Here is a 13,424-nt window from a genome sequence, read left to right on the forward strand (position 1 = left end):
AGTAATCAAATTATTTGAGCATAACAGGTTTTGTTTTGACCTTCTTCGTTTTATCTATATTCTTGATTGTGTTGAATAAAATACAATACAACAAAAACTGGAATTCGTCTTTAATAAGACTTTTTCAGGGCAGATTGATCGTGTTGAGATATTTCATAAAGGCTAACCAATATCGTGTTGCATTTGTCAAATACTGCTAAAGACCGTTCTTGTCTTTATATCCTGTGCTCTTAGTCCTAAGAAGATACATATCCTTAGAAGATACAGCAGCTTTTTCAACTTACAAGATAAATTTTCCTTACCGAGGATAAAAAAAACCCTATTTTCAATATGTATTGTTGTTATTGTCTGCATCTTGCATCTCATGTGTTTATTTTTTTTTCAAATAGTTGTGGAAAATTAGTTAGATTATAAATGGCTTGATAAAAAGATTGTTTTGAAAGAAATAATAAATAATTGTTTTCACACTTTTATGAACCAGGAACTACCTGAGGGCCAAGATGAATGCTAAAGACTGGAAGACATGAGAATTAAAAATCATGTCTTGAAGAGAACAGTAGGATGTTCTTATTCACTAGTCATTTGATACCCCCACACCCATGGTCCCAGGGAAGGGTGGGGGATTAAACTTTAATAAAAGCCTGTTTCCAAGTTAAGAGTCAAAAACAGTCAATACCACCACCCCTCTTGACATATTCTGGTTAAAAAGTGGTCTAAAACCCCACATTAACCCTTGACTTCTGCGGGACCATAAGGGAGGGGGCGCAAATGACTAGTTCATTACTATGTGATTCAGCAGTACACACTCATAGGTTTTTTTAGAACAAGATACTTATATAATATAAAACTAAAAACAAACTTTTGCTTTTTAAATAATAAATCTGTAAAGAAAACAGTTTTCTATCAACCTAAAGATAATGGGAAATATAATTATATAGTAATATAATTATCACATTATTGTTGTTACATTTTCTTTTCAAACATTTAAGGAAGAGTCATATTTCTTCCTTTTTCTTCTCCCTGTTGACTATTTTTATGCAATTGATGCTCTTTGCTATTTCCCCTCTACACCATAAATAAATTAATGCACAGATTTGATTTTTAAATTAGACATTTTCATTTATTACTTTCACTTATATTTTCTTTTTAGGATTTTCTTTCCAAGTCTCTTGCCCATTTCATTTATTTTAGATGTTTAGATTTATTTCATTGGAATAGTTAGATCCAGGGTTTCTCAAAACACCAAAATATAATGCATTACTGGATGTATATTTGTAGATATTAATTCCCATGGTGATGGAAAATCACCACTTAAAATGGTACATTAAATCTTCAGCATTGCATCTTATCTAAAATTGTGTCTGACACTATATTCCATCTTTGAAATCCTGTTTCATCCATTGTTCTTCGCAAGAACAAAGCTTGTCAGAATGTAGCTTTACAAATGTACATTAATGGAACTTTTATTAAGGGGAAGGGTTTTTTAAGGCAAGATACTTAAACTTTATAACACTAGCAACAACCTTGTTCTTTTTCAATAGAAGAATTCTGTTCACATAGCTTGGATAGCAAAGACATGAGGCCTGTGGTGGTGAAAGGGTTAAGTTAATGGGAAAGGGGAAATGTCAAGAAATGCTCAATCAAATTATTTTCATTACTGTTATATTTTTTTCACCAAACCTTTCAAGTTGAGTCAATTCACTTTATATCTCCTCTCCCGTCGATTATTTTTTAGTCAATTGATATTCTTTGATTCCTCTCTACCCCAAACATAGATCAATGAAAGGGTTTGGTTTGAAATTAGAAGTTAGCATTTTCAATCTGTTTTTTCTTCATTGCATTCATTTGGGAGTAGGCCACCAACAACAAGGCCACTATATGGTAAATGGTGGGTGCACCAATATGTAATGCATGAAAGGAGATATATTTTTGGATTTTAATTTCCAGACATTTTTCTGAATATTCGGTCCAATGAAGGAGAGAATCGCCACTAAATCAATACATAAATATCACAGTATGGCATCTAAACAGTCTAAATATATTATTTTGAATCTTTGAAATGCTGTTACATCCATGACATTTTCTGCACAAGGGCAAAGCTTGTGGGAGTATTGTTTTGATTAAAAAAAGATATTCATAATGGAACTTCTATGATGGGACATAAGAATTTACCATTAGACTCTTGACAACTCATGCCCAATTCCTGGTTTTCTTGGCCCTATCTATCAGAGACCTGTCTATTAGGCCTTGGCCAAACGAGGACACATGTTGGGGAAACATGTTTCCTAAATGTTTGCGAGGATGGCCAAACGGTCACGAAACATCCGGAAACATCTTGCACGCGCTTGGAAACATTGTGTCCCGGACACAAAATTTGTGGCGCACAACAATGGTTCCGTGGTGGCCAAACTGGACATATCCACACCAGGAATTGTGTTTGTTAACTTTGATGTAATGCATAATTTAAATTATTGAATAAGGCCTGGATCCATTTGGTTGGTACAATAAATAAATCTCGGTAGAGAGCAGGATCCTTGATCCCCCAATACTACCTTTGATCAGTCAACACAAAATGTGTTTATGCTGGCTCCGCTTTTAGGCAGTGCCTAAATCTATATATTAAAAAAAAAAATAGTAAAGAAGCTTCTATGCATTCATGAATTGTGTCTTTTCCAGTTAAGACCTGCTTCTTGCGACCCGCGTAAAGTTTTCTCAGATACGGGGTTTCCACCCTCCAGATATCGGCACTGAAAAATATCACTTCCCGGCTTGCAAAAATGTCCAATTTTTTCATAAAGAGGGGGGAGGGGAGGGGGAGATTGCCCTTTTCAAGGATAGAAAATAAGTTAAAGTTAAAGATATTTTAACCCCCATCCCATTTAAGCCCCTGTCTATAATAATTAAGCCACCACCCCTGCCTGATTTGGGTTTTGTTTTTTTGTACAAAGGAAGTAATATAAATACTTATTAATAGCATCTAAGACTTTATAGGAACCAAAATACCTAGTGTCGGATCTGAAAATAATTGAAATAAGTCCCCTGTGTAACCAAGCAGATTTCTTCGGCACTAAAAAGGAAATAAGCGACAGGGGCCTATCAGAGATTTTACGATGATTTATTAGAGGCCGTTTTCGGAGCCTACCTGTAGGCTTTGATAGTTTTTCCGGCACTAAAACCCCAAAAACACAAAGTTCGAGGCGGCCGGATTATGCGAGCTCGAAATATAATTATTATTATATCAAATAGTAATTTATATCTTTTGATAAATAAGATACTACTTATCATAATATTATTATATTAAACTACAAAACTATTTTGTCGCGTGATATATCTAGGGACATTAATCTCTTACTCACAACCCTTAAATGGAGCTTCAATGGAGCCTGTCGGGAATGTAATTACAGTCACAACAAGGGTGAAAAGAATTATCTGCGAAATTCTTTATAGGTAAAAAAGCAAAAAGAATCATAAAACTATTGAGATGATTAACAGTAATGATACAAAACTCCCTGCTTTTCTATTAATTAATATCTGAGGCAATTCAACAGTAGGCAAATAACAGAATTACTAGAAAAATAAATGTGCTAAGATATCAGAATTTTTTCTAAATGGCTCGATTATAATAACCTTTACTTCTAGGATTGTCCAAGGACAAATCTAGTTAGTAAATTGCTCGATTTTAATAACCTTTACTTCTAGTATTGTCCAAGGACAAATCTAGTTAGTTTGAAAACATTTCCCTGCACCAAACAGCAAAATTTAACGGGTTCACTTTACGTGTTGCAATGAAAGGGGCTAACAAACTATTTTTTATTTGTCCATCCGATCCTTTTATCAGAAGATATGCGTAATTACATATTTGGTGGAAGGGGGAGGAAAAAGTAACAAGTATTGTCTGCCAGAGAAGGAACCCTACTACCGCCCTACTTGTATTCGGTTCATAAGATGATGTATTGCAAACGGGCTTTGTCGAGTTCATATAAAAAAAGGACATCGTGACCGTCCACGGGAAAACGTACACTAAGGTTTTCAAACTCGTGGGCACGTGCACGGGCACACGCCGCTTAAACGGATTTTTTTTCCGTGACCACGTTACTTTTTTCCGTTGACACGGAATTTTTTTCATGTGGCCACGGAAGGAAAAGCCGTGGGCACGCGGTAAAAAAGGCCGTTAAAAAGAATTTGAAAGGCCGTTAACACGGCTGTCAAGATTCCGTGTCTACGAATCAAGCACACGGATCGCGAGTCGTGAATGTTGAACTATTCGATTTAATCTTCCGATTTTAGTGAAAGCCGTTTTCACAACTTTGAGTCGTTGTGGTGGTTACGGCTTGATGTTAGGTAAACAGTAAACACCGAAATCGGTATCAAACATTCACTGATCGTGGCCGCTCTAGTGAAATGTCACAGAAATAAATGTGAAATACTTATTCCTTATAATATGTGGGTTAATTTGGTGTGTGTTATGTAGTGATAACACGTAAATACAGGACGAGAGTTTTGTTATGAACTAGTCGCGGTTTCGGCTTCTTGTTAGAGAAAAAAAGAAACTCCGTTGGTATCAGACATTCGCTGATCATGACCGCTCTTGTGGAATCTTACAGATTTCATAATTCCTCATATTCCTCATAATTCGAGGATTTATTTGATGTGTGTTATTTGCATAAACTAGTGGGGATTTCGTTTTTTTGTTAGACAAAACTAGAAGCTCCGAAGTCGGTATCAAAGGTTTACTGATTATGGCCGCTCTAGTGAAATAGTACAGAAATAAATCAGAAATACTTATTCCTCATAATTCGAGGATTTATTTTATGTGTGCTATATGTGTATATGTAAGATTGCGTAAATAAGGGCGAAAGTTGTGTCATCAACTAGTGGCGATTTCAGCTTGTTTTTAGACAAACAAGAAACTCCGAAGTCGGTATTTTTGAGCAATTTCGCGCACTTTCCGAACATGTTGTCGCGTGTTTCGTCTTCGTTGTTGATCATAGTTTTTCTTGTTTGATTTGATACTCGAGATGGTTTGATTTAAATACTTCGATATCGATAAACTAAGCTTTCTTATCAAGTATGCTCACTACTCTACGGCAATCGACGTGTTTATCTATGGAAGGAGGAGGAGGAACGGAGATAAACAGCGACAAAGACTTGGCTGTAGTTTTAAATTGATGTTTACTCACTTCCCGCGATTTAAGGGAGTAATGCATGGTCAAACATAACGCGGAGGCTTCAAAACTTTAATGTCCAGGATCCCGAGAACGTGATCATTAAACAGTTTCGGAGTTTAATGATAAAAGACTTAGAATTTTTAGCAGTTTAAGAGTTAAATGATGAATAAAAATCCTCATTGACCTTCATTCAAAATCTTTGCGGCCAATCATCCGATGTCCACGACGTACACTCGATTGTCTGCAATCCTCCATACGACTTTGAAAGCCGTGAACTTAAGTCTTCTCTACAGTTTAAAAAAAATACTGAAAGTCGTGGGCTAAGATTGTGCAACCCGTGTCCACGTAAAGAATATCCGTAGACACGGGAAAAAAATCCGTTTAATATCCGTTTGTTTTTGGCGTTTACACGGAAAACCTAAGTGTACGTTTTCCCACGGACGGTCACTCATGAGATGTCATCCTCCATCTCTTCCTAAGATTTACAAAAAGTAACGACACAGTTGAGGTAATGGACAAAAATAGGGCAAATGTTTTCTTTGTACAATAATGATAGGAAGTCCCGACCCTCACCCTGCTACGGCCCTTCTCGTATTCGTTAGTGTACTCACTTGTCCACGCTACGTCAGAGTAGCCACCAAACACGTATCGGCCCCCAACGCTCACGAGTACGATGTTCGGCGCTTTGCCGTTGCATTTTTCATGGAAGGTCCTGGCAGCCCAGCCATCTCTCTTTGCAGAGAAACATCTGACCCAGCGACTTTTTGGACTCTGCTGCACGGGCTGCAGGAATCCCAAGAGATCTCGGAGGTACTCTGGACCTTTGCCGCTGAGGATGGCGGACTTCTCTAAAACTGCAACGGAATTACACCATCAAGAGATATTATAGATAAAGGCTTGTACTTCATGGTATGTCCATATTGTATCCTTCTCCTCGCATTGAGCGATAACGAATTGGAAAACTAATCTTATGAAATACTTGCCTCGGGATAATCACGAGTATGTCTAGATAAGGAGATAAGTGTAATAAAAAGTAAAAATTTGGGGTAAACATCAATAGAAAAATACTTAAACAGGAGGCAATTCTCTAAAAATAACGATAGAGGCAAAGAAGAAAGTTGTCAATGTTCTCGATGTCACGTTGGATCTCAGGAACCAATCGTCCACAGAGAAAGCAATCACCCTAACAACCTCATCAAGAACATTTCAATGCGGGTAAATAAACGCTTTAGCGAGATCTCTTCATCTGCAGAATGCTGAACAAAGCGGTGCCGGGATACCAACATGTGCTCGACCGCAGTGGATACCAGCACCGCCTGCAGTTCCAACGCCAAAAGACCCAGCAATAGGCAGAAACTGGAAATCACCCGTAAATCTGAGCGATGCAGCTACAACTACGCACTTACAAAAAGTTTGTAAATGCGCAAAAAGGGGACCCAGAGAAACCTGGAAATAGCCTGTAAATAGTCTGTAAATTGTCTGCAAACCTTTGGGATGGAACTAAAGCTTCCCATTGCATAGATATTCCAGACTGTTTTCAGGGTTTTCTGTGTCCCGTTTTAGTGCATGCTCTTGGTTCTCCGAATACGGATTATTTCCAGTTTATTCACAGACTATTCAAAGACTTTCTGTCATTGTGAGAAGACTCTAAACAATCTACATACTATTTACAGACAAATATGGCAAATCTAGGGTTTAGAAATATATCTAGTATATATAAAGTCCAATTTCCGGTTAATTTCCCGTGTATGTACAGGCTATTTTCATACAATGGAACATGACACAGCTAAAAGAGAATTTACCTTGGCCTTTATAAACTAAGATTGTCTTTGACAAAGAATCCCAATACTCCTCGTCCACGCATAAATAAACACCATCTTCTCCATCCATTGTATGAACAGTACCGCTTTCGAACATATGCACGTGTTCGCGAAAATTGCGAACAACGCAACAGCAGCTGTTACTGTTAGAGAGGATTACAGTTATTCATAATCAGGACACAACTGTATTGGAGAATTTACCTGTATGCTCAGATTCACCAACTGAGACTTGGCTTGATACATCAACTGAGATCTTCTTTGACATGGAACTCCAATATTCCTGATCCACTACAACACGAACTCCACCCTCCATACAAGGCTTATCCACGGGTTTCTCTGCTAGACTGGATAGCTGGGATAGCACTTCATTCCTAATGGACAAGACATCCACATCATTTGCTTCCCTGCACATTCTCTCAGCAAACTCCAAACTGCTACGAGCACTTGCAAGTCTCATGGATAAATTCTCTCTCTGGGCAGTCAGCTGCTTCTCTTGCTTCTGACAAGCTGACTCGATCCCTCCTCTAAGATCAGATCGCATCTTCTCAAGAGCCCCTATCTGCTTATCAATAAACTGATCCAGATTCTTCCTGGTTACAAGTTTATTTTCGTCAAGATGTTGTTGAGCCTTTTCAAGCAATGCCATCGCCTGTTCAATGTCGGTCAGTTTTGATGTAACTTTTTTTGCTCTTTCCAATATTTCTTCTTTCTCTCGAGCGATAACGTCACTTGTGAAAAGGTAGTCATGATTTTTATGATCAACAACGGTGCAGTCGCGGCAAATTACTTCCTTACAAGATTCGCAAAACAGTTTCAGCTTTTTACCCTTATGTTTGGTGCAGTAGGAAGTTTTGCTCATTGCTAGTAACTTTCCGCTTTTGATCTCATCAAGACTGAGGATAGTATGGTGTTGCAACGGACGAAGTCTCTTATGAGCCGAGATACACTGCTCACAGACAAAGTGATCGCACTCGTTACATCTCCCTTGGGCAGGCTCGTCACTATCACACATTTGACAAACAGTTTTCTTCTTGGAGTCTTCAGATGTCAAAAAAGGAAGAACAGAGATAATACTATTGATCATAAAGTTCACCTTCAAACTCGAAACATCAGCCGGGGAAATCTAAGAGAAAAAAAAACAGGTTTAATAAAATTCGCATATCGCCATTTAAAAATCAAAAGGGAGGACCATTTTAGATCAGCCTTATTGTGGTCTATACTACGATGGATTGTATTAATATAATAATTAATTCTTATCATTAAACTGTTTAATACTCATAAACTATTAGGGAATGGATATAAATTTCTTGTGGAAAGAATTCAAGTTCACAGTGATTCGTACACATTTAGGGAAAGTTCATTTATTATCCCGAGAGGGGGGTGGGGGGGTGGGGGGTTCGTGAGGATTTTGATAAAAGTAAGGAAAAAAATTAGTTGCCCCCCCTTCAGGTGGAACAAAATTTTCCATGCCCCCCTTATGCCCCATCCCTCGAGAAAACCCGAAGAAAGAAGGAGCAAAGAAGGGAACAGCAACGCCAATGTTGAAGGAACGCGAGCAAGGAATTGAAAAAGTGAAGGCACTCAATTTCTCAAATGTGCGACTAAATCCAGGTTGTCAACCTGATAAGGGTTGTTGCTCTAATTGACACAGAAGAAGCGAAAAGGCTTTTTGTTCTTCCCCACGCGAGAAAAGCGCAGCAGGAGAAAAAAAAAGAAAGAGAGAGGAAGACAGCTTGTAGCATTAGAGCGTTTTGGTAATGATTTCAAATATGGAACATAAGCATATAGCGGAAACCATGAAAAAAAAGGTGTATACAGGTTTACATAGCATCGATGAAACGTAGTTTAATACATATCCTTGACTCATGGATTGTGCATGCCAAAAAACTGCCGCAAACCGAGACTCTTTGAAGCAAGAAGTCTGATTTGACACTTGGTCAAATTATTTAGAAGGGACAACACCCAAAGAAATCAAATCAGTGACCCGCCTTTTTAAAATCCACACACATTCGGCACCTTCACCTTTAGACCTCAAAAATTTCTCAAGGCCCACCCACAGTATCCTCACCCACCCCCCCACCCCACAGTATCCTCACGCCCCCCCCCCTACAACCCCTCCCTCGGGATAATAAATGAACTTTCCCTTAGTTCTCAATTGAAAAGCACTATGTTGTTTAAATCAATTTGTTTGTTGCAGCAAAACGTTTGTTACACAAGTTGTGCCAAGGTCATTTAACTAATAGATGTATTTTTTGACAGATTACCTGGAATCCCGCCTTACAGAGGGGGCACACAAGTTTTCCTCTCCCTTCAGAGTGCACTGCCAGCTCTTCCAGGCAGTGCCGACAAAATGAGTGCAAGCAAGGCAGCACTCTAGGATCGTTGAAGTGCTCTATACATATAGAGCACGTCACCTCATCCTCGAGGCGCCTGCTGGCAGATGTTGCCATTTCTTCAAGAAAAAACTAGAAAAGCATAAGAAAATGGTTATTACACTGCTACTCATATCAGCCTTAAAAACACTATCAATATCCCTGAGAATTCTCTTATTTCTGTGATGATATAAAAAACTATGAATTATCAGCGCTGGAGAAGTTGCAGTCCAAAGCAGTTTTGGGGTAGGTATTAGATGTTTATTTTATTGTATTATTTTCGCGATTTTGGTGCAAGAAAATCAAACAAAACAATTGGAATTAAAATGTGCTTTCATGTTCATGCGTGAGCTTATTTAATTTTAACGCATCCCAATTTTCATGGAACTTTCGCGTCACTTTTTTTTCTCTCGAAATTGTTAAAATCGCAAGATTAAAGTGACGCGAAGATAAAGAAGAATAAGGTATACTATACCAATTCTGCACCTGTTGGACATATATTCTACCTTATGACTAGGTGAAGCGAAGATATTAAGTTTATTTCCATTCCATTAGGGACCTTCCCTAATGAGTTGAACCTTTTTTTATATTGAACCATGAATCACCCTAAGTGGGAGGAAAAAAGCTGTCCTTCAAACAGTGGAATGTTTGGTAATTAACATGTCTTTCTCCCGCCGAGTGTCACAAACTGTGCGCGAAAATAAGGCCTCCCGGATTTTGTGTATTTGTCAGTTTATTGGCTATGAACCCAACACTTCTAGAATACACTAACTAGAGGTCTATCACAAATCATGCATTCCGATTGGCTGAGCTACTAATTAGTGATAGACGATGAGTAGAGAAATTCTCGGGAAAAAGGCGGCTGAATCGCGATTTGACGAAGTTAGCGGCGACTTAAGGGACGTCCCTGCTCCAATAAACTATAAAGCAAGTCAGAAGAAAAAGTTCCAAGGAAAGGTAGAACTGGAAGACACAAATGCACACGCCAATCAATCGGGGCAAATGACAGTCGAATTTGCCATTTCGTGCATGATGTATTCCTACTAGCCAACTAGCCCGACTTTACGCTCAAATGAGCGTCTAGTTTACAATAAGTTTACATTATGCAGAATGGAAGCCAACCAGAGTTTATTTATCCAAGAAAAGAAATAAAGATGAGCTTAATCGCTGTCTCCAAGAATTTAATGCTTTGGTTCGGCAAAAGAATGGCAAATACAATGGTTTATTTGAAAGAAACCTAAACCGTGCTGTCTAAATCGGCCTTAATTAAGCTGCTTAGTGAGGCGGCACCGAGCTTGGCTAGTCAGAAAAGGCTGACTTCGACAGCACGATTCAGTCGCATGCGACCTGTCTACGACATGTCTTAGCCCTGAATAAACACTACGACTTTTTCAGTCGAGCATCGTAGCCGAGTCGTAGGTTGATTTACACGACTCTAGTTGTAGATGTGTTGCGGGCAAGTCGCATACGACTAAATCGTGCTGTTTAGATCAGCCTTAATAAATCAAGTATAGATTGCCAATTAGACATGCGAAATACAAGTTTTGGGAAAAAAGTAGGTTAAATATAAACATTTCGAATTCCTCGAATGTTCCGTAAATCGAATCGAAAGCGGAAGTGAAACTAATTTCATGTCACCTCTTCAGCTTTATCACGCCGAAGACAAATGAATAGATTCACTTTTAGACGCCTTACAAATAAAGGAACAGCTAATAGCTAAAATAGGGTGGAAAACGCGATATAAATACCTGTTTCTTGTCGAAATCTTCTCAGACGAATCCTAACTTACAATGGAAGCGTCTGATCAACCCTTCGGGAAAGACGCAAAGGGATCTAGACCCTAGTCCCCACGCAGTCAGTCAGACCGCCCCCTGTCACGCAAGGCGAGCTCAGCAGTCACATGCGGAACCAAACAAAACAGAAGCAAACAGCGTTGACTTTGATCGCGAAGAATTCTGCATCTCAGATAAGGCTCAATATTTTCTAGTCTTCCTAGACTCGATTATTTAGCTCAGTTGAAATTGGACTCAGGCGCATTACGAGACACAGATCCCCCAGAGGTCAGAGCGGTCGCGTGATGCTTGGACAGGCCCTACACAAGCCCTTGAGCCTGAATTATTCTATTTTCTATTACTATATGGTTGCCAGGGCGCTAAGACAAGCATCTGTCTATGGTTGCCAAGGCGCTAAGACGAGCATTATGGAGGGATATGGTTGCCAGGTGCTCATTATCAATAAGTGAACCTTTTGTGTCTTTATTGAAAATACTATCGGATTTTTTTTATCAAAGACGGTCCCTCTGTTTAATCACCGCCATTTCCCTGGTTCTACATCCGCTTGGACATGAAAGCGCAGCGTTTCTGAATATATTTTGCAGTTTTATCTGTAGATAGCACAAATCAAACTTAAATAAAAGGGAAGCTATTGAGCCATTGCATTAAATGGCAGCGTGATTGGCCTTCTCTAACATGAACCTTAATATCTTCAAGGTGTTCAACTTCTTAAACAAGAGATGTGAGCGTGCCCTTCTCATGAGACGCAACCCCCGTGAGGTGACCTGGACTGTTCTGTATCGCCGCAAGCACAAGAAAGACACCCAGGAGGAAGTGTCCAAGAAGCGCACCCGCCGTAATATCAAGTTCCAGAGGTCTGTACAGGGTGCGTCTCTTGACAACATCCTCGCCAAGAGAAACCAGAAGCCTGAGGTCCGCAAGGCGCAGAGAGAGCAAGCTATCAGGTGACTAGGTTAACCATGTTTACCCATGTTTAAGGCACATTTTGCTGTGAACTTAACTATGTGTTCTTATCACATCTTATAAATGGAAGATGGAAGATGGAAGATGTATAGCTGATACTGATTTTAATAACACAAATTTAATAGAACCTCAGGAAAACAATAGGCAAAACTTGTGTACCAAACTAATTTTTTTCTTTTATATAGCAATTTAAAGGTATAGCTTTAGAAATATATTAAACTGTAATTAATGCTGTAATCAGCTCAGTAAGAAAACAGGAATGTCTTTAAAGTTAAAATTGAATTTCTTTAGGAAAAAAATGAAAAAAGCTTTTAAGCTTTAATCATGCTCTACTCTGTCGATACAAATATTTCACTCAATGTTTAAATGCCAAAGTGTGTGCATTTTGTCATGTTTTAAAGAATGCAATGCATTATGGGCTAAGGTCATGCTTTTGGACAGTGTTCTTTGTAAATATAGACCAGAAATAGTTCGAATAGCACACGTTCACAGCTAGGCCAATTCTACTGTTTCTTTTGGATTTTGATTGTAAGGGATATCTCCGTTCTGATGACATGCACGCTTTTTCTAGCACTTTATTAAACACATAAAAAAAGTTGCAAAGGAATAAGCAGAAACATACCTTGATCAGGCTATTTTAGGAGCAATAATTGGGAACATGCTTGTGTTGTATCGTGATTGTGTACGGGGCCATGCGGTGTCTAGCTACATAGTATCTTATTTCAGTATCTCAAGTTAATGCTTTTAGGGCAAAACTATCTACTCTACACTGATTGTCTACCTTTGTGTTTGTTTGGAGACCCAGCATTTCTGTGATGTCTTATTCATACTGGTTGAGACAAGTCTATGATAAAATCTAATCCAACTGAGAAATGTAGGTTTTAGGCTGTTTATTTCATTGTGTATGCTTTTATCATATTGCTGATTCTGCTTGTGATTGCTCACAGGGCAGCTAAAGAGTAGCTGAGAGCAAAGGCAGATACAAAGAAGGTAACTACAGGGGTCATTTGTGTCACATGTGCTTTGTACCCCTTGTATACACCATGTGCCCACACCCTAATCTGTGTACCCTGTATACCCCATCCAGTTATGCACCCTTCACGCCCACCCCACGATGTGTATCCTGTATACACCTATTTCAAATAAGGTTGCACTCGAGAACCCATGTGTGGTAACCTGCGGTGGTTCATGGGAAACGCATAGATGACTGAATATTGTATCTGAACGCCATGTGAGTTTTCATGAGAATGTAAACAAGAATTCTACAGCTTTTGAAACCTCAATTTTAATTTTATTTAGCCTTCTTTG

The 13,424-nt window shown here is 38.8% G+C and overlaps 2 protein-coding genes across 2 annotated transcripts in view; one reads left to right on the forward strand and one right to left on the reverse strand.

The window, feature by feature from the left end:
- Positions 1–11,228, reverse strand: part of LOC5500596 — an 89,223-nt gene extending 77,995 nt beyond the window's left edge. The window contains exons 1-3 of the mRNA XM_048721325.1: positions 11,109–11,228; positions 9,253–9,453; positions 7,190–8,111 (exon numbers count right to left, since the gene is read on the reverse strand). Coding sequence (XP_048577282.1) covers positions 7,190–8,111; positions 9,253–9,438 — 1,108 coding nt within the window. The 5' untranslated portion in view covers positions 9,439–9,453; positions 11,109–11,228. The remainder of the gene's footprint in view (positions 1–7,189; positions 8,112–9,252; positions 9,454–11,108) is intronic.
- Positions 11,229–11,482: 254 nt separating this feature from the next.
- Positions 11,483–12,125, forward strand: LOC5501764 (60S ribosomal protein L24). Its single transcript, XM_048721348.1, has 2 exons — positions 11,483–11,581; positions 11,850–12,125. Exons 1-2 carry the CDS (start codon positions 11,498–11,500, stop codon positions 12,099–12,101), a joined length of 336 nt encoding a protein of 111 aa, XP_048577305.1. The 5' UTR covers positions 11,483–11,497; the 3' UTR covers positions 12,102–12,125.
- The last annotated feature ends 1,299 nt before the right edge of the window (positions 12,126–13,424 follow it).

Source organism: Nematostella vectensis, chromosome 14 (assembly GCF_932526225.1).
Source record: "Nematostella vectensis chromosome 14, jaNemVect1.1, whole genome shotgun sequence".
NCBI classification, from domain to species: Eukaryota; Metazoa; Cnidaria; class Anthozoa; order Actiniaria; family Edwardsiidae; genus Nematostella; species Nematostella vectensis.